This window comes from Phyllostomus discolor, chromosome X (genome assembly GCF_004126475.2).
Source record: "Phyllostomus discolor isolate MPI-MPIP mPhyDis1 chromosome X, mPhyDis1.pri.v3, whole genome shotgun sequence".
Taxonomy (NCBI): Eukaryota; Metazoa; Chordata; class Mammalia; order Chiroptera; family Phyllostomidae; genus Phyllostomus; species Phyllostomus discolor.
This window is the reverse complement of record NC_050198.1, coordinates 9,716,338-9,738,695: the sequence shown is the minus strand read 5'-3', so window position 1 is coordinate 9,738,695 and position 22,358 is coordinate 9,716,338. Positions and strand designations below refer to the sequence as shown.

General features: G+C 40.8%; 1 protein-coding gene across 1 annotated transcript; it reads left to right on the top strand.

Annotated features, from left to right (window-relative positions):
* Positions 1 to 21,730: 21,730 nt before the first annotated feature.
* Positions 21,731 to 22,155, top strand: LOC114504540 (sperm acrosome membrane-associated protein 4-like). The gene has a single exon (XM_028522213.2). The coding sequence runs from the start codon at positions 21,781 to 21,783 to the stop codon at positions 22,153 to 22,155; it is 375 nt and encodes a 124-aa protein (XP_028378014.1). The 5' UTR covers positions 21,731 to 21,780.
* Positions 22,156 to 22,358: the final 203 nt, after the last annotated feature.

Below are 22,358 nucleotides of genomic sequence, written 5' to 3'. Positions count from 1 at the left end.
AGAGGTGGTATGAGTTTGGTAGCATTTTTGCCCTTTTGTTTCTTCAATGATTTATTTTTCAATATAGTACTCCTTTCTGAAGAAGATCAATACGACAGGGAGTTATTGGAACATATCCTAAGGGCCAATTAGACCCATGTCTCATTCTAAGCACATCCATATTCAAGTTTACCTGTTTGCTTTCAGAACTATATCATCCTGTTTGTCAGTAAGAAGCAAAGTAATCACTGTCCTCAATTTCTCTTTTTCTTCTGTGCTCAATACTCACCCTTTAAGTTTGAACCAATAATCTCCAGGGTCATTAGAATTCTTGCCTTCTGAATAGAGCTGGGACCACATGAATAACCATCATTTGCTTGTAAGGGGATGTTTTAATGGTCTTCGATTAGATTTTTTCCAAAATTTGTCAATTTACACACTAAGAATTATGCTGAAAGTAGAACATCAACTTTGTAAAATATAACAAAAATACCAAATAATAGTTGATGGGTCACTAACCATCTTAGGAATATTAGAGAATACCTTTTCCTTAGAGAGCTCCTAACTTAATTTTCACAGTTAAGCTAAATTTCTACCTTGGTCTTAAAGAAATTCCAAAATAAATTGTGTCATCTTTGAGATATTAACATGGAGAAAACAAAACAGAGATTTTTCAATGCTTATTTTTTCTTCTTAATATAATTAAGGAACAGACTAATATTCTAGGGCAATATATTATAAATCATTTTGTTCTTACATATTGAACTGAAGTGAGGTATCTTTCAACATATTGTCTTTGAAGTCACTGTTACCATCTGAGTGCACAATAAATTCTTGATTCTTTCTACTTTGACAGCAAGGAAGACAGCATCAGAAGACCACTGAATTTTGAATCAGAAACACCTGAGTTGGAATCCTGGCTCTCCATCACCTACTTGCTATGTGTCAAAATTGTAACATGCGTCAAAATCATGTGGAGGGCCCTGACTGGAGTAGCTCAGTGGATTGAGCGCGGTCTGCAAAACAAAGCATCGCAGCTTCAATTCCCAGACAGGCCACATGCCCGGGTTGCAGGCCACTACTCCCAGCAACCGCACATTGATGTTTCTTTCTCTCTCTCTCTGTCTCCTTCCCTTCCTATTTTTTACTCTAAAAATAAGTAAATAAAATCTTTTAAAAAATCACGTGGAGGGCTTGTTAAAACAGACTACTGGGGCCCAACCCAAGGTTTTTAATTCAGTAGTTGTGGGATGAGACCTGAAATTTGTATTTCTTACAAGTTTCCAGATGATATGAAGTTGTACACACTCAAACAAAATTATTCCTTGTTTTTGGATCTCACATTCTATAGCTGAAAAAATTAGGAAGTTTCTACCTACACCATAAATATTTATTTCCTTTATATCAGTTAATACTTATGAAACAGGTTCAAGATCTCTTTCCACGATTCTGAAACCCAAACATTTCAGAAAACAGAGCTTTTGCTTTTTTCTCTTAATTTTTATTCCAATTCATTTGGCAAGAAACTTGGTCTATTAACAGGTTTTTATTACATATTATCTTTATATATTCTTATTATATGGATAGTTTGGTTATTGGGTGCTGTGGACCTACCCCAGTAAAGTTGTTTTGTATTACACAAACTACAAACCATATTACCTTTCTAAAATGAGAAAAGTGAGTTCTAAACTTCTGGCTCTAAATGTCAGATAAGGGACTTGGAACCTGTTTGTAGCACTTCAACCTATTTATATATTTTCCTTGACTTATTTAACTGTTTTCAACTTTCTCAACTTGATCATAAATCCTTCAAGAGCAGAATCATGTATTATGTGGCAATCCTCACATTACCTAGTTGTTGCGCGTGGGTCACCGGCCAGCAGTGACCACGGAACGCTGTGGATGGCTCGCCGAAAAACACGCGAGAAACAAACACACAAACATGCACAGAGACAAGACTAGTTTCTGTGGGGAAGTAGGGACAGAATGGCCACCCCCCCTAGTGGGGAGGGCCCCGATTTACAGTCCATACCTGCTTTTATTGGGCTCATTTTGCATAATAATTCAGGTAAAGTACAGTACTTATCAGGGGGAAGTAAGGAACTATAGAAAACAAGGAACTCTGCTGGTCTATTGAGTGGGGGTCAAAGAGCTGTAAGACTTTGAGGAACAAACTTCCTCCTTGGACCCTTCTCATTCAACTGAGAGCATTCTAAACAAAGAAGGTTTCACAGTAATTTACATGTTCTTTCTTAGGCCTGATCACTCAGGGAATCTGCCCTTTCAGCACAGAGCTATACCACCCTGTCATTGTTTCAGGCTTAGCACGGGAACTAAGGCAATAAGGAGATTTTCTCCCAGATGATGAGAACTCAGGCTATGTCAAAGCCGAGGAGCGAGGGCCCATCACCCCCTTTTGCTGCAGCACCCCAAGTCCTTCTTTTGGGGGGCCTCCCAAAGTGATCGTACCTGGCTTAGGTCATTCCCCGCGTGGGGAATCTTACCCGTCTTTGGCTAACTGACCAAGCTTTTTGGGGTTCAGCAGCAGAAGCAGCATTTCTGCCTGGGAGACAAGCCCTTGTCTCCTTGCTGGCTTATTGTTCCAAGGGCGTTCCCTTAGCCTTAGCCTAGGCAGGGGTTTCAGCTTCTGATACCAGTCAGGGCGGTTCCCAACACCTAGTATATACTGTACATGAAGTATGTGCTAAATAAATAACCACCAGTTTGAATTTGTTCACCCTAACAAGATCTGAGCAACAGATTGACACAATTCCATACTGTTATTTGAAAAGGAAAGATGAATTGAAAATATTGCAAGGCTCTTAAAATTGAAATTCTGACTATAACCCCCATAGTCCCAAATAGTTCTGACAAGAAGAAAATGTGATGACATCCCTACTCTTCTTTGTCCTTGTCACATATTACATACAAGGTATTGAAACTGCACCTTGTTTCCTCTTACCTTAATGAGGACCTGTGCCCTATTACTCCCAATTTTTATTTCACCTCTCTTTTCTACTGGCTCATTTCCATAAACCTTTATATATACTCTCAAATCTTTTTTCATCTTTTAAAATGAAAGAGACTTTTCAATAAATGGTTTTGGAGCAATTGGACATCCATAGGCCAAAACAAAAACAAAAAACTCTTGACCTAAACCTTATACCTCATATAAGAATTAACTGAAAGTGGATTAAGGATTTAAGTGTAAAACACAAGACTATAAAACTTTCAGGAAGTATATATGATAATATCTTTGGGACCTATGGCTAGGCAAAGTGTTCTTAGAATCAACATCAAAAACATGATCCATAAAAGAAAAATCGAGCCCTGGCTGGTGTGGCTCTGTGGACTGAGTGCTGGCCTGTGAACCAAAAGGTTGCTGGTTTGATTCCCGGTCAGGGCACATGCCTGGGTTGTGAGCCAGTCCCCACTAGGGGATGTACAAGAGGCAGTGACACATCAATGTTTCTCTCCCTCTCTTTCTCCCTTCTTTCCCTTCCCTTCTCTTTAAAAATAAATACTTTTTTAAAAAAGAAAAATTGATAAACTGGACCTCATTGAAGTTTAAAACTTTGTCCTGTGAAAGGCCATGTGAAAGGGTGAAAACAGAAGCCATAGTCTAAGGTAAAGTATTTGCAAACCACAATCTCCAGGGAATTTTTCTCAGTAAACATGGCCAATCCCAAAGGGTTATATACTGCATCATTCCATTTATATAACATTTTTGAAATGATGAAATCATATAAATGGAAAACAGAGTAGTTGCCAGGGGTCAAGTTTAGGGTGGGAAGGTGAATGTGGTCATTTAAAGGAGCACATGAAGGATCCTTGTGACATGGAAATGATCTGTATCTTAACTATGGTGTTGGATACACAAACCTACACATGTGACCAAATCGTAGAGAACAAAATACATACACACACATACTAGTAAAACTGGGAAAAGTGAAATCAGATCAGTGGATTGTGTCAATGTCAACATACTGGTTGCGATAGTATCATATAGTTTTGTAAGCTGTTACCATTGAGAGGAAAAGGGTACATGGGTCTCTCTGCGTTATTTCTCACAATTGTATGTGACTCTATAATTATCTCAAAATAAAAAGGTTAATTTAAAAAAATGAAGAGAATTGAACAAAATTTTTTTTCAACCCCACCCAATTTTCCATCTACCTGCCACCCTATTTATTTCTTCCTTTGGTCAGCAAAACTTCATCAGAGATGGTCAGATGCTCTTTACTTTGTGACCTTCCAATCACCACTAGACTAACTTCAGTTTGGCTTCTAACCCCAATGCCCAACTGAAATAGCTATTGCCAAAATGATCGAGAATTTCTTGATCACTAATTCCAACGGACACTCCTCAGTCCCTATCTTAATTGACATCCTGCAGCATTTGACTGAATCAAATGCTTCTGCTACTGCTAAGTCTCCTACCTTGCTCTCCATGACACCCCACTCTTCCAGTTTTCCTCCTACTTCTCTGATAATTCCTTCTGAATTCCTCTGTAAATTTTTGTTTTCTTAAATGCTGATGATCCTTCATGTTCTTTAATCCCAAACCATCTTCCTTTCTCACGTAACTCATTCACATCATCTAAATGCTAGTAACTCCCAAATCTATATCTTCAGGCCATATCCTTGGAGCCCAAACTGTTGTAACTACCTACTACTGTCATCTCCACAATTAACTCAAATCAAGTGTCCAAAACTGAATTGTGATCACTTTCCGTTTCTTTTCCCATGTCTCCTCTGGGTTATCCAATCTCAAATCATAGAAGTAATCATTGGCTAGTCCAGTGGTTCTCAACAGGGTGCAATATTTTTCCTGACCCAGAGGGACCTCTGGCAATCTCTGGAGGCATCTTTGATTCTCATAGCTTGGGAGATGGGGACTACATGTGTTACTGGCATCTCATGGGCAGAGGTCAGGGATGCTGCTAAACATCTTACAAGGTAGAGGACAGCCCCCACAATACATGATAATCTACCCAATAGTGCCATGTCAGTAGTGCCAAGTTTGAGAAACCCTGAACTGGATCCCCACCCTGACCACCCATGTCTAATAATTTCCATGGCCATTCTACCTCCTAAATATCATTTGAATCCACCCAGTATTCTCCAGTACTATTACTCTTGGGCTGGTCAGCATTATCTCTTACCAGGATTACTAAGAGTGTAACTCATTCCCCTGCTCACAATTTATCCATTCTTCTCAATATTAACAGAATGAGTTTTTGAAAATATTAATCTAATCTTGTCACTCTCCTAGTTAAAATCTTTCAGTGTCTTCCCATTGCCTTTATTTTTTAAGTTTATTTTTATTGTATTTTTTTACATTATCATTTAGCCTCCTTATATCCTCTTCCACCTCCACCCACCCCCTCCCCTCTGCAATCACTACACTGTTGTCAGAATAAAGACCAAATATAGACAATTTACCAGAAGCATTTAATTCAGTCAAAAGAAATAAAAATAGTGCCCTGGCTGGTGTGGCTCAGTGGATTGAGCGCTGGCCTATAAACCAAGGGGTCACCAGTTCGATTCCCAGTCAGGGAACATGCCTGGGTTGCGGGCCAGGTCAGGCCCCCAGTAGGGGGCATGGGAGAGACAGCCACACATTGATGTTTCTCTCCCTCTCTTTCCCCTTCCCTTCCCCTCTTTCTAAAAATAAATAAATAAAATATTTTTAAAAGAAATACAACTAGCAAGTAAATACATGAAAGAGTTCAGTTCTTGTAGAAATCAACAAAGTACAAAATTAAATAAGATAGTCGCTCCCAATCAAATTGGGGAAAACACAAGATGGGGCAAAAGTAGGTTTATAGTTGTGAGTACATGAAGCAGAGTTTATTCTTGTATTATTATTTATTAATTATTGTATTATTTTCCAAACAAACCACTCTAAAGCTATTTTCCCCCACCCTATACAGAGAAACAAGTGCCCCTCTATACTGATGGTGAAAAAAATAAATTGATGTAAACTTTCTAGCAAGTAATTTGGAAATATATATCAGGAGCTTTCATAAAGGTCATACCTTCTAACCCAGTAATACAATTTCTAGAAATTTACACTTACAAAATAATGAAGGGTACAATAAAAGGTATATATAGAAATCCACTGCTGCATCATATATAATTTGCAAACTATTGGAAACAACCTAAGTGATTAATAGTACAAAAATTAATAAACCATTCATATATACATGTATATAGTACACATGTGTACACATGTATGTCATAGAATACTGTACACATATTTTAAAGTATCTTTCCAAAGAGTATTCAATGGTGGGAAAATGCTCTCAAGATGATTTTAAGTAAATAGATTATGTTGTAATATTATATAGAGTATGACCCCAATGCCATATGTATGCATCAAAACTTGATAAGAACGTGTACTAAAATGTTAATAGTGTTTATTTTGGGGTAGTAGGTACTGTAAGTTTCTTCTCTATGCTTTCCTGTATTGTTGAAACTATGACAGCAGGCAAGCATAATATTTCAAATACACATTACTAAAAATATTGGTATATGAACTATGTGTGAATGCACATGTGTATGTGTATAAGGGATAAAAAGAGGAAGAGAGAGAAAGCATGTTATGCACAGAGGAACACAGGTATTCAGACTTGAGTTGTAATCTCCATGACAAGGTGACAGATTCCATTTGAGATCCAGGAAACAAAAGTAAGGTTGGCAAGCAGGGTAAGGACAGTCAACAAGGCCCACTTATTTTTTATTGACTGATTTTTAGAGGGAGAAAGAAACACCAGTTTGTTGTTCCACTTATTTATACATTCATTGGTTGCTTCTTGGATGTGCCCTGACCACAGATCGAACCCACAACCTTGGTATATTGGGAGGACACTCTAACCAACTGAGCTACCCAGCCAAGGCCAATAAGGTCCGCTTTCAAGAAGCTCACAAGTCTGAGCTCCCATCCAGGAGGCAAGCTTTGATAGGTAACTAGCTCCCAGATCACTGGTGGGTTAGTACAACAAAGCTTGTTCATCCAGGCTTGCTTTATTTGGCAGTACATACGTAGACATTTTTGCCCTCGTGGTCTTAAGGTTACTACTCTTTTAACAATCCTTCTATACTACATCCCCACACCCAGAAAAGTCCCCTTGAAACTGAGAGCCCAAATAAAGAAAAAAGCAATGCTATTCATATGCAAGAATGGTGACACAAACAAATTAACATTCTCATCAAGAATTTCACACACCATTGCTTAGGCTGGACCACAGGACCTCCACTCCAGATATACGAAGTGCATCAGTGGGTTTTCAAATTAACACTTATTGAAATTTGAAACCTCTTCTTTTTCTTAATTTTTTCCCAGTAATATCTATTGAGTTTCACAGCTGGTATTCTGAGTAATACATATGTGCTTGCAAAGACAAGAAAATAGAGAGAATGAAACCATGAAAAGAGAGAGAGAGAGGAGATAGAGAAACAATTAGAATTAGCTATATGAAATTGTTATACTCTCATTTTTTAATGTATAAAAATGGCAACTGCAATTTCATGTGGTTCACCTCAAAATAAATATCATTCTACATTTTTATAAAAGAGAGGCATTATACATAGGAATGAGCTAGATGTATATGGATTCTACATCTCCCTAATACTAACTCTGATCATCCACTTTTGGATATGCAAAAATATGTGTCTGTTATGTATTGCGCCATGATTTTAGAGACCCACACGAATGGAAGGAAGGCCTTAAAACGAGTGATGTCAAAATGAATGGCTAATGGGTCAAGTGCTAGACCCATGTCTTCTGAGTTGCCATTCTCCCTTTAGATTCTTAACTCAATAAACTCTTGATTGCCCACTTTCTCCGGGACCGGTAAAATCTGTCACTGTGACACCGAGCATTTATTCTTAGTGCTACCTTTACTGCAAAAGACCCAGGTTTCCCCTGTGGTATCAGTCAGAGTGCCCAGGTGCCCATGGTCTGATAAAAGCACACACTTCCATTCTATTGATTTCTTTGTTTTCTGGGTAAGAGCAAACTGCTTCTGATTTTGTCACTTGACAATTTGGCTTTTGTCAAAAGTCAGTGTCTCTCACCTCAGGGAGAGCAAAAGGAGGAAAGGAAACAGCAATAACTGCTTTTCCTCCACACATATATTTTTCTGGCACTCCAGTTTCCATTAGTTGAAAACTGGATCTTTGCCAAGATCTCAGAATGAGGAAGGTGTTGTTCAGCAGAAAAATAAATTGGGCAATGGTTCTCAACTCTGGCTGATTAGTGCATTTTGAAACATGCATTCCCAGGCCCCACCCCAGGCCTACTGAACCAGAATCCCTGAGTCTGTCTTCCTGGGTTAACTCAACAGTTTTTGACTGAGGGATGATTTTGTACTCCAGGGGACATTTGGCAACATCTGGACACAGTTTTGGTTGCCATAACTAGGAGGAGGAGTGTTACTAATAACTAGAAGGTAGAGGCCAAAGATGCTGCTAAGCCTCCTACAGTGCACAGGATGGCGTCACAGGAAAGAATGATCTTACCTCAAATATTAACAGTGTCAAGGTGGATAAACTCAGGTGTAACTCTTCACATAGTTCTGATAATCCCACAGGTTTCAGAACTACCAGTAGAATTAGATATTCTATGAAGATGGGTAAGACTGGAAAAGAGTCTAAATGGGTCATTACAACTTGCTGGCAAGAATAGTTATGAACCACTGAATCTAGCCTATATTTGAGAGAGAAAGAGAGAGAGAGTGCGCGCGCAATAAGAAAAAAAACATACTTCACATTTTGCCCCTCCTGTTTCTTACATTAGTATGTGTGTGGTGGGGGTAACATATGATATATATATAGATATATATATACACACACACACACACACACACACATACACACACACATATATAAAATGAATACACATAATCTTATTTTCTATATATCTGAAAAAGTGGCATTATTGAAAGCAAGATGCATACCCATGGCTTAAGGCATATTCCAGGGGAAGCAATGTTATTAATGGAGGCAAATAACACTTGTATCTAGTTTTGTGCCTTGCCCAATCTTCTTTATAAAACTCCAGAGTTTTGTAGTGAATACTGAGATTCAAATAGGGAGTCAGTAAGCAGAAACAGAGGTTCTGCTATTCCTACTTAATACAAAAGTTTCTACCAATGAAAGTGAAAGGATTTGCATCATTGTTATTCCTTGTTTGGAGACTTTCCCATGGTTTCTGGGAACAGCAATTGCTAGTGAAGAGAAAACATCCCCACAGTCTAGAGGTGGGTGGGAAGTCCATCTTTTTTTAGACTCCTGTATCTCATAACTTCTCTCCTTACATGCATGTTCATTTCAGGGAAAATTTATATAAAAAGAAGATAGCCATATGGGTCTTATTTCTACATCCATTCATCCATTCATTTACACATCCATTATTGCTTGTGAGTCTATTATCCAGGCATCATTGTAGATGCTGAGCCTATAGCACCAAACAGACAAGAGCCTGCCCCTATAGGATTTGCCCTTGCTGGGGAAGATGTACATACAAAACCCAAACAGCTACTCTGCATATAATTCATTAGATGGGCAGAAGTGGTATGGAGACAGGGGACTGAAGCCTGGAAAGGAGAAGAGAGAGTGTCATAAGTGGAAGTGAGAGTACTTACTATTCTATAGTTGATGGTCAGGGAGGCCTCCATAAAGAGGAAATATTTGGGCAGAGAGCTGAAGGAAGCAAGGGAACTGGGGTAGTAGCCAAGTGATTACTGGATGAAGTGTATGCGTGGCCATGGAATAGCAAGTGCAAAACCCCTTAAGGATGTATATGAGAAGCAGAGAATAAGGGACTATCTAGTGGATCTGACTGGACTCAAAATTTTGAAATTTGTTTCATGGTCTTCTGGGGACTTTGTTAAGCTAGCTTGGGTACTGCAACTCTATTCACTCCTTTCCTCCCCTTTTGAAAGTCAAAAACAAAGTAACAACCAACTAAGGTCAGGTAATTATGCAGTTAATTTGCAAAAAACAGAGAAATTTGGGCAATGCATTGTTTTCTGAAAGGAAAACAGAATGGTTCATGGATGGGGAAATATTGTGCTTCTTAGTAAGACAGCATAGCAGTTTCCAACCACTTTGCAAGTGACTAAGGGATTTAGAAAAAAGGAAAAGGAGATGTGACTCCAAAGCTTGATCCTACCAAATAATACAAGTAAATAAACAGAGACACTTACCCAAGACATGTGGCTACTTGCACAGATGGAGTGTCACCATCCCTGGAAAATTATTCATGCTAGGGAAGAGTCAAAAACCAGTGAGCCTTATTAGGAAAATGAGGAATGTGCCCAAGGCCTTTGAACTCTCTCTATTAAAACATACTGATTACTGTACAGTGAATCAATGAACAGGTACCTTGAGGGCCCATGGAGAATGGGGCAAAAAGAAGCCATCAAGGAAAGATTCTCTTCCAGAGGTCTCCCAAGAGGGCCCCCAAAACATGACAGCAGAACAGAAGAAGGTAGTTCCAGACATTTAAAAACTCAAAACAAGAGCAAACCCTAATGTCTCCCTGGTAAATTGTGCATGTTCCCAGATATGGCCTTTATATCTTTAAAACCCCAAGCAAGCTGTCACCTAATGGCTATGAGATGTCCATACAAAAAGGAGCAATATTTTTGTTTCTTTCGCTTTTTCATTTTTCAGTAGCAGATTTTTTTTTCTTACTTCATCCAAAAGCTTCTGACTTCCTGGGATTGTATGCAACGCCCCCAAGAAAGCTTAATTATTCTAATGTCTGCATCAGTGGTTTTTAAACTTATGACCGCAGAATACCCTGGGAGCTTGTTAAAAATTTCACTATTAGCCTTCTCCATCCCCCCCATCCTGCCCTGCCCAAAGGTGATAAATGGAGGTCTAGAAAGAGGCCAGAAATATGCATTCTTACACAAATCCAAAGGCCTTCTGAGGCCTGTAGGTGAAAGGACCTTATGTGGAAAACATTTGGCCCGTCCTCTTTCATTTCCACCAAAATACCCTTTTTCTTAATGATCAAATACGGTTGTTTGGGGAGAGGTGAAGAAGGGAAGCAAAACATGGCAATTGCCCAAATTGCCTTGCAATTGTCTCAAATCTTGCTTCCTGGTTGCAGAAAGTTTGTGTTTATGCTCTTCTCTGTTCCCAGATTCAGGCAATTGTTGACCTAGTACATACCTGTCTACATGGCATAAGATGAAGAGAGGTGGCAGGTCTGCCGACCCAAGGTTGTTGTTCCTAAACACCTGCCCAGAACTGCATCACACCCGGTCAAGTCACAGCATTCCCCTTAAGAAAACAGGAAGGTGCATCAGCCATACCTTGCACCTGGCAGAGACCGTTCAGAGAGCACTAGAGGGTGCAATCCAGAAAAGGAAATCAGGATGTGTGTTACTGTGCCCCTATTTTAATGAAATCAATCAATCTACTTCCTGTCCGTGCCCAGACAGTTAGCTTGTATTTCTTTTATTTGACCAAAAGCAGTGAGTGAGTGAGTGAAAAGAGAAGAAAGCTGGGAGTAGGGCCCCACCCCTGCCACAGCCTCCCAAGTAGCTGTGAGATCTTAGCAAAGTTACTTCTTTTCCTCTGAAGAATCGGAAGGTGGATTTAAAAAACAAACTTCTGAGGGCTGTTTTGCTCCCACTAGTCATGAATCCCATGAACCGAGGAGGGTTCATGTTTAGCTTTCACCGTGGAGATGACAGCCAAATATGAAGTTCTCTCCAGGCAGTGGGGGAGGAGCAATTGGGGCCATCAGACACAAGTGACAAGATTAGGTTGTGAGGACCCAGGGCATCAGAAGCCAGGGTGGAGGCGACCTGGCAGGGTGGATATTCTGGCTCCAGTAGTTCCCTGTTGTGGGGCTGTCCTGTGCATTGCAGGATATTTAGCTGCATTCCTGACTTCTTCCCACTACATGCCTATAGAATCCCCCCACCCAGTTATAATAACTAAAAATGTCTCCAGACATTGCCAAATGTCCTCTTGGCAGGAAAATTGTCCCTGGTTGAGAATCACTAGTTTAAATGCAACAAAACACTATGGCTTTATCCAGCAATAAGTATCCTATACAGTCAAAAGGAACATATGTAATTTGTAGTTTTAGGGTACCATTGTACCCTAAATTGCTTGGGTATTTACCTTGTGAACAGTGTATTTGCTTGGGTATTTACCTTGTGAACAGTGTAAATATGAAAGGTAAAAACTACTGCTTCTCGCCCTGGCTGGCATAGCTCAGTGGATTGAGCGCGGGCTGGGAACCAAAGTGTCACAGGTTCGATTCCCAGTCAGGGTACAAGCCTGGGTTGCAGGCCATGACCCCCAGCAACCGCACACTGATGTTTCTCTCTCTCTCTCTATCTCCCTCCCTTCCCTCTCTAAAAATAAATAAATAAAATCTTTAAAAAAAAAAACTACTGCTTCTCAATTCCAACTCCCAGCAAATTAAGATATATGTAAATAAAGGGAAGTGTCAGGGGGGTGAAGGGGTGAAGACCCAAAGGAATCGAAATGGAGGATTAGAAAAGGCATGAGACAGGGCAGAACCTGAGATTATGGAGGGTCAGCCTTGGTTGAAAGAATGAGAAATCCCTTGAGGGTTAAGGGAGAAATATAAGGTGAGAGAGGAAGAAATCAGAACGTACAAAAGGAGGAAACTTGAAAAGCTGGAGACTGGTCATAAGGGTGTGCATATATGTGTGTCTCTGTATGTGTGCCTGTTTGAATGTACATATGTATGTATCTGAATGTGTGTGTCTATGTGTGTGAGTGTGTGTGTGTGTGTGTGTGTGTGTGTGTGTTTTAAGCAGGTTTCTCAGGGTGGATATAGATAGGGAAGTCTGGAAGGATAGGGAGTTACCACATCCTAAGGCAAAGAGGCTGGATGAAAAGAAGGAGAACTAATAGCTGAACACAAGAGAACAGAACCAGAGGCTGGAGCCAGAAGAAACGGAGGCATGTGTGGGGTAACGCCTGAGCATAGGACATCAGCAAGACAGCAGCAGTGATTTCTAGGAAAATAGAGTCAGAACAGCCACTTCTAGTCCCACCAACCATTCAGTTCACATCCACTGAGTATACACTGGAGCTACACAGAGAAAATTCCTTGGCTCTGCTCTCGAGAAGACTGACTATTTGGTCAAGTTCATGAAGAATAAAACAGTCCATGATTGCCTCTTTGGGAGGAAATACTCTGAGACTTTCAGTTCATGTTGCTTAGAAGATGAAACAGCATAATCAGGAAACAAAAGCAGCTCTCAATCATGCTTCCTACCATCTTCAGTTGGCTTGAAAACAGTGATAGGGATAAGGGGCCTTATATAAGTTTCCAGAAACCCTCTAGTGACCCCTCCACTTGAAGAACGAAGCTCAGATTTACAGCACTGATTTTCACAGAGACCCTCTTACTGTCAAGTCAGCTGAATTTCTGTGAATTTTAGATGCCCAAGGGTAGGGTTTCTGTTTTGAATTAGTTCTTCTTGCCAAGGGATATAAGAAAAGGCTCCCGAAGGAAGCCTGCAGAAACAGCTCATTACTGTGCAATCCATTCCCCCGCCACCTCGCAGAAGATTCAGGCGGAAAAGCTTTGTTGCCACCGTCTGATAACAGAGGTGGTGGCCTGAATACTAACCAGAAAGCCGCAGAGAAGGAAATGTTTTCTGAGAAAATGTGTCTCTTCTGCAAGGAGGAAAACAACAAGACAAAAAAACCACAGGTCTCCGTTCACAAATCTCAAGTGGGCAAAGCTGCCAAGTGTCTTGGGAACAGCTAGGAAGGTCAGGTCTGGGGGTCTGGTGCTGTAGAAGCTATTTTCAAAGCCTCCCTTCACACGTGCTCGCATACAGCACAGTTGGTTTGCTCAAATGAGCACAAACAAAGAAAAAATATGTTTGAAAGGGCAGGCTTCATTATACTCTAATTAATGTAAATCTCACAGAGAAGAACCAAAATAAATACAGTAATTAAAGTTTAGGGGTTTGGTTTGGTTTTGGGGAGGAAGTTCACAAGTGCCTGACAAGGATTCAGATTTGATGTAATTTTAGGAACTGGTTTTTGTATGATAATTTTTCAAAAGAATGAACTAGCTAAAACAATTGGGTTGTTGTCCCAAATCTACGATAGTAGAATCTTTCGTCTCCAGGAAGGGAAATGCACCATGTTCCCACAAAGGAATTTCAGAAAACAAAGAGACTAATGTTAAGTACCAGAGCTCCTAGAGATATTAAAGAAAAAATGCCTGAAACAGTGAGGGGGAAGAAAATGAAACCATTACAGCCCTGTCATACTGAAATAACCAGGCCAGCAGAGCTGAAAGATCAAAGCTGAATCTATTGCTCACTAGGGAAGGGGAAATGGTGCCATGACAAAGTAAGCTCAGTGAGTCTCCCCAAACAGGACTGGGTAGGGTCAAAGAGGAATTTTTGTCAAATAAAGAAGGATACTAAAAGGCATTATTTGACTGGTTTAGAAGGAAACTATAAACTCTCATTAGGGATTGATCATTGCCTGATATATGTCACAAAAGCACAGGCAAATTTCTTAAAGTGGTCCAGGGTGTGTTATAGTGAGGTTCTCTCAGGTTCAGGGTCATGTAGCAACCACCTCAATAATAAAATCCCAAGCTGGGCTAGCAATTTCCAAGTTGTACTTTTCAAGTTTGCCTAATGATCTAACACAGGATGTCAGTAAGGCCAAGTTCAGTGAATATACACATTTCATCGACTGGCATGGCAAGTAATGCCGTGCTTGCTTTCATCTGTAAATACTCACATGCCTTGTGAGGGAGCCAAACATGCAAGATATCAGATTAGGAGGATGAACAAGTACAAAGACCCAGAAGCTCAAATGAGCCTGGTGTATTTTATAAACAGCAAGAAGGCCAGAGGGGTTAGAGCCAAGTGAGGGAAGGGGAGAGTGATAAGAAAGAAATAAAGTAAGGTTCGGATCTCCCAGGACAGGGACTTTTACTCCAATTGTGATTGAAATCCATTGAAGAATTTTGAGCAGGGAAGTGACATGATCTGATTCACAACTTTTAAAAGGTTACCCTGTCTGAGGTGTGAAGATTCTCTAGGCAAGTAAAAGTGGAAGCAGAGAAACCAGTTAGGAGGCTTATTGTGGGAGTCCAGGAGATGACGGTGGCCTGGACTGGAGGAATAATGGGTACAGGTCAGATTTGTGATCTATTTGAAAGGTAGAGCTGACAATGCTTGATGAGGGATGTAGGGTGGGAAGAAAAGAAGAAAATTAAAATGACTTCTGGATTTTCAACCAAAGCACACCTTAAGTATATAGTCAGTATTGAACACTAGAAAAGTGAAGGATTTATGGGGAGGATTAGAAGTTCTAAACACTTGAACATGTTATGTTCAAGATTCTGGTGAGACATCCAAGTTTATATGTATACACACACACAGCTGGATATATTAATTTGGAGCTTATATGAAAGGTAGAGATATAAATTGCAATCATTTTATATAGATGTTTTATAAAGTCATGGGACTGGTTGAGGCAATATAGAAAGTAAATATTGACAGAGAAGACAAAGAGGGGGAGGGAGGGGAGACAAGGAGAGGAAAAAGCACAAGACTGAGCCATGAAGGTATGTTGAGATCATGTTGTGGTTGTTTGTTTAGATGGAAAGTGTTACAGTATGTTTATAGGTTGCTGCTAGAGAGGGGGAGAATGTGTGATGCGCAAAGAAAAGGAAATGAGTGAAGGAAAAAAGTCCTCCGGTGGTTGAAAAGGAATGGGGGGATGCACAGAGGGATACGTTGACCCTAGAGAGGAGTGGTAACAGATGAGTTGTAGCTGGAGAGACGGGAAAATATAATGTTATAGATGCCTACAAGTAAGTTAGTAGAGTCAGTGCTAGTAGGATGAGGCAACCTTTTTCTGAGTAATTCTGGTTTCTCAATGAATTAAGAAACAAGATCATTTAAAAAGAGTGATAAAAAGAGTGATGTTTGAGAGAAAGCAATACTGGTGTTTTTGAGAAAAGAAGACAAGTTTATTAAATAGTGGTGTCAGAATGGGAGAGTAGTCTGATCAGGGAGCTATCACAGGATTGTCCAAGTTGAAATTTATAGTCATCAATTTAAAGTAAGGCCAGTAGCAGGGCTGTGTATTTTTCTCTGGTGACATTCAGCTCCTTATATGTAAATTGGGCAGGGATTCGAATTTAATCTGGATCAGGAGGATCAAATAACTTGGAAGCCAGAGGTTTGAGTAGAAGATCTACTTGGATGTCAAAGTTACAGGAGAGTAATCACCAGAGTAGTAGTGGAGAGGGAGAGAGGAAAGGAGGGAGAGAATCACAGCTAAAATCTTCATTGAAAGAGGGAAGGTGACTAGGAAATCTTCAAATGCAATAAAAGGCCTGTAGTGGAATAAAAAGCTAGCAAAGTGGACGCGAGCACTTCAAAGAAGCTTTAGGTTGGGTGGGGGGGTGGAAGTAGGGGAGCTTCTAATGGGAAGTGGCCAGGGATGCTGCTGAACACCATGGTGCACAGAACAGCACAGAGGCTGAGAAAGCCTGACTTAAATCAAGAAGCTAAAGAGAATGCTCGTAGGAGAAGGGGTGTCTCCATGGGCAAAGTAGATGAACTTGTGGCATGAACAAACTGCAGAAAGCCCAGTGCAAGGAAAACATAAACAAAACCTTATGGGGAAAAATGTGTGGACATTCAGAGGGACCAGGGAAGGCTGACTACTTGATAGTGGCTGGTGGGGGGTGGGGGGGCGGTGCAATATGTCAAGGTCTTGGTTCTGAGAAGAAGATGGAAGAACAGTTCTATTCACAGCCTTCTTCTTTGGAAAGTTGTGGATGGAGATAAGGGCAGGATGGGAAATGGAGGGAGCACTCCTGGTGGGCTCACCAAGCACAGAATCAATCCCTAGGGCTGTTCTTCTGTCCTGCTCTCAGTCTTAAGACAGCAAAGGAAGGGGCCATCTTAACAAGAGATTAACCTAAATTTCCAATATAGCCCATGAAAAGAAGACAGAGTTTTATTGTACAGTATCAAGATAGATGTCTATAAATAGGCAAAACCTCAGTCATAAAATCTTATATTAAAATGTCAGATTTTGAAAATGATGGAAACAATGTCCCTTAAATGTGTCATTTACATTTTGTCAATTTCAAATGTTCCTTTTTTTAATCCTCTCCTTTGTGCTCAAACACTGCAAATTCAGAGAAATTTGTGGCTTTTGGTATAGAAAGATGCCTCCCCCCATTTTCATAGATTTATCAAGTTGAAGAAAAAACTACAGATTTCTTAAAAATGTCTTTTCCCAAAACAGATGAGCCCTGGTTGGTGTAGTTCAGTGGACTGAGTACCAGCCTGTGAACCAAAGGGTTGTCTGTTCAATCCCCAGTCAGGGCACATGCCTGGGTTGCCAGCCAAGTCCCCAGTAGGGGGTGCACAAGAGACAACCACACACTGATGCTTCTCTCCCTCTCTCCCTCCCTTCCCCTCTCTTTAAAAATAAATAAAGTTATATTTTAAAAAGATGAATAATTTCACTGAGATTTTTTAAAAATAAAAATAGTATTAATGAGTACCCACTCTGTGCCAAAAATAAGCCCCAAAGGAATACAGTAGTTTAGTGATAATATTTCTAGCTATTTCACTAAAACGCATTTTTTATTCTCTTGGGGAAAATCAAGAGGCATAAAATTTTAACATGATCATTCAAATTCAATTGTAATGTTTTTAACTTTACAAGAATTTTCAAATTTGCCCATGTGGGATATTTCATATTTTAAAATATTCCAGCTCAAATTTAAAATATAGCTGTAATTTAAACCACTGAATAAGATTTCAATATCAGGTATATTAAAATTTAGTCAACAGTCAAAACACTGTTTACAATGCTGAATTATTTTCAAGTGCCAACTTATTAAATCATGCATTATAAATCCAAATTGTTCAGAGATATTTCCATAATGAGCAAATGGCCAAATGGTATCAGTAAAATTGTTTGACTGATTGAGACCAATGGTGATTTTTCAAGTGATCCTCCTAGCTTCTTACCATTTTCTCAAGACGTATCCTTGGTCTCAAGGGGACCTGAGTTTCACCGTGTGGATAGATCAACAGAAATTCAACAATACTACTGGGAAAACATCCTAACATTGATAATGAGTGTAAGGAAAACAATGGAAATCTCACTTTGAAATAGTGTTTAAATATCAGTAGGATGTTTTGCTCTGTGTGAATAATAGTCTATATATAACTGTTTCTGAGTAACTCTTTTACTGAGGTTGTTGGTAAATTTTGGTGCAGGCAACCTCTTGCTAGAAAAGTATCATCTGTAGGTGAAGCTCTATCTAGTTCCAACTCTTCCTCCAAACAAGCAAATCAAGATGGAAAGGAATTGAGGTAGGTGAATTAAAAGGAATGAAGTCATTTATTCCTTTAGAGAGGGAAAAAGAAAAGGGTGTGGGAGGGAATGAGAAAATTACTATATCCATCTGAAACATCTTGGTAAAGACTTTTTTCCTCTTCTTTGTATTTGTCTAGCTAAGAGAAAAACAAAGAAGAAGAAAGAGAAGAGGAGAGGGGGAACAAGAAAGGGAGAAATAAATGCAAGGAAAGGTAATGGAGAGTAGATGCTGTGTCATTCTCTCTCTTCCCCACATTGCGCCCCCTCCACCCCAGGACTCCTCCTCTGGCAGCTGATGGAAAGAGACTGAGAAAGCAGTTGTGGTCCTGTTGTGAAAGAAGAAGCTGTGAGGACTTTAAATCAAAGCAAAGTCACAGAGCAGTAAAATCAGGAGGAGCTCAGGGAGTTCAGCGCCACAGCAAGCAGATGAGAAAAAGGAGCCAAAGGTTTGCCTTTCTAAAGATGTAAAAGTTAAGAGAGAGGAAGACCAGGCATTATCATACTTATCAAATGGTGGACAAAGGAAATATTTTAACTTAGGCTGGCTAACTTCACAAGCTGCAATTAAATAGCCTTTTAAAATACTGTACCTTTTATAATACAAGTTTAATAAATAGATGCATGTTTGATGATTATAATGTAGAAAATGCACAGTCATTCATCCTTGGGAGAGAATTTTGGCAGAAAATACCATCCAAGCTTCAAGAAAGCTGTCATAACAGCCACAGTAAAACATGAAGAAGGCATTGGCACTCAGATGGCATTCAATAAATATTTGTTGAAAGGATCAGAGTGAATTTTGGTCAAGATGGAGGCATAGGTAGACACTCATTGCCTGCTCGCACAACCATATAAACAATTACAACCAGATCTCAAAAACAAATAATGCCCCAAAATGTCAGAACATCAAGCTGTATGAAAGCCTGACAACCAAGGATTTGAAGAAGACACATGCATCCAGATAGGCAGGAGTGGAGTTGCGGAGCTGGGGTGGAGAAGATGTGGTGCAAAGCAGAGAGGTGGTGGCAGCGGTGAAATGGACAGTCCCACATTCCCATGTAGTAGATAAAAAGTGGGAGAGTTACCTTGGGAGTGAGTGATCGCACAGCCCAGGGTTCCAGTGCCAGGAAGGTAAAGCCTCACAACTTCTGGCTGTAAAAACTAGTGGGGGTTGGGGTGGCAGAAGTCAACTGAGGGATTTTCACTGCTTAAAGGGCCCACACAGGCTTAGAACATACACAAACCCCACAGCAGCAGCTGGGAGGGCACCAATCACATAGGGGAGGTAGGGTAAGGTGACTGGAAGTCGGGCAAGTGTCTGGCAGGCCTCCAGAGGCCAGGCAGTGGTATTGTCCCTTCTCTAAACCCTCCCCCATAGAGAGCCACAGAGTAATGAAGTGGATTGCCTGAACCTGGCAATTATTTAAGGCTGGACCCCATACAACTTACAGGTGCCTTTTCTGTAATACACCATGTTACTAAGACAGGGAGTAAAAGAAGCTTTACCTAGAATACAATAGAAACAAACACAGGGGAGCCACCAAACTGAGGAGACAAAGAAATATGGCCCAAATGAGAGAACAGAACAAAACTCAAGAAAAAGAACTAAACAAAATGGAGATAGCCAACCTATCAATGTAGGGTTCAAAACACTGGTGATCAGGATGCTAAGAGAACTCATTGAGTACGGCAAAAAACATAAAGGGAGAAATGAAATTTACACTAAGTGAAATAAAGAAAAATCTACAGGGAACCAACAGTAGAGGGGGTGAAGCTGTGATTTGAATCGATGATTTGGAACAAAAGGAAGAAATAAACATTCAACCAAAAGAGAAAGAAGAAACAAGAATTGAAAAGAATTAGGAGAGGCTTAGAAACCTCTAGGACAACTTTAAATGTACCAACATCTGAATCATAGGGGTTCCACGCAAAGTGGAAAAGCAAGAAATTGAAAAAATTATTTGAAAAAAATAATGAAAGAAAACTTCCTTAATCTGATGAAGGAAATAGATATATAAGCCCAGGAAGCTCAGAGAGTCACAAACAAGTTGGGCCCAAAGAGGTCCATGTGAAGACACATCATAATTAAAATGCCAAATGTTAGAGATAAAGAGAATCTTAAAAGCAGCAAGAGAAAAGCAGAGAGTTACCTACAAAGGAGTTCCCATACAACTGTCAGCTCATTTCTTAAAAGAAACTTTGTAGGCAAGAAGGAGCTGGAAAGAACATTCAAAGTGATAAAAAGCAAGAGTTGTAGAGTCACCTACAACCTAGATGACTCTATCCAGCAAAGCTATCACTTAGAATGGAAGGGCAGATAAAGCAATTCCCAAAGTAAAGCCAAAGAAGTTCATCATCACCAAGCCATTATTACGTGAAATGTTAAAGGGAGTTATTTAACAAAAAGATGATGATCAAAACTATAAACATTAAAATGACAACAAACTCACAACTAGCAATAGCTGAATCTAAAAAATAATAAAAGCGAACTAAGCAAACAACTAGAACAGGGACAAAATTATAGGTATGGAGAGCACATGGAGGGCTATCAGTGGGGAGGGGGGAAAGGATGGGGGAAAAGGCACGGGGAATAAGAAACATAGTTGGTAGATACAAAATAGACAAGGGGTGTTAAAAATAGTATAGGAAATGAAGAAGCCAAAGAACTTATATGCATGATTCAGGGATGTGAAATAAGGGTGGGAAATGCTGGTGGGAGGGTGAGTACAGGGCAGAGGGGGGCAAGGGGAGAAAATTGTGACAACTGTAATAACATAATGAATATACTAAAAAAAGCATCTAGCACTTGTCTTGAACACAGTAGGTACTCAATAATTGCCCTCTCTGGAATCAAATAAATCTGGGGTCATGTCACTTTCTCTTCTCACCATGGGCACTTGGCAGGCACAGCATCTAGCATCCAGTATCCAGCACCCAGCAGAGTGGACAATTTAGTGGGTAGGATGGCAAGTGTTGGGCCCAAGTGTTCTTACCTTGGTGGTGGTGGTGGGGGGGGCACTGTCTTCACTCCCTGTCAGGTCAACAGGCAAACCTACTCCTCAGATTCTGATACCCCTCCCCCACCTATGACATCACCGCCAGGGTTGTCAATAGTAACCGTGAGGGGTCTGTGAGGTCACCGCATTCTACTGCACAAAGACTCTCACCGAGCCACAGCCGCTGGCTCCTCTCTGTCCCAGGGAAGCTGCCGAGACCCAGAGACTCGAGAGCCGTGGTCACAACAAAGCTCCTGAGAGGGACGCGGATCGTTGGTAACCAAGGACATTCCAAGTACTGACTGTGGGAGGCCAGAACCAGGGGCAAAAGTTTTGTGGGTGTTAGGAGGGTCATTCAGCAGTTCCGGGAGACGTAGTTTGGGCACTGTCACTGTCGACAGCCACCATGGTCCTCGGCTGGCTGCTGTTTCTGGTGATGGCTCTGCCTTCCGGCACGACAGGCACCAAAAGCTGCATGTTCTGTGAACTGACTGACTCCCTGAACTGCCCCGGGATCCTCATGAGCTGTGGCGACGACGAGGAGTGCTTCACTGGCCAGGGGACTGCTCCCGGCCTCGGCTCCATCACCAACAAAGGCTGCGTGAGATCCAGTTCCTGTGGCCGCGAGGAGCCTGTCACCTACCAGGGCGTCACCTACAGCCTCATTTCCACCTGCTGCTACGGACAACTGTGTAACAGGGCCCTGGACCCCGCAGACAGCCGGATGGCGGAGACCCCTACCGGCCTGGCGCTGAGCGTGCTGCTGCTCCGTTGGCTCTGACCAGCATGGAGGGCAGGGCCTAGGACTGGTCTCAAGGTTCCACTACTTCTTTTGCCCCCTGCTTCCTCCCCGCTCCCCCTTCCCCCATTAAATGGCCAGAGGCCCTAGACAATTCCTTGTGGTTCTGGCTTCATTCATTTCAGGGCTTACCAGTGGGGACTATGCCTTGTGGGTTTCACTGTACCACTGTATTTCATTGGTCC

Coding starts and splice junctions, on each gene's coding strand:
- LOC114504540 (XM_028522213.2), top strand. CDS start 21,781: ATGGTCCTCGGCTGGCTGCTGTTTCTGGTGATGGCTCTGCCTTCCGGC.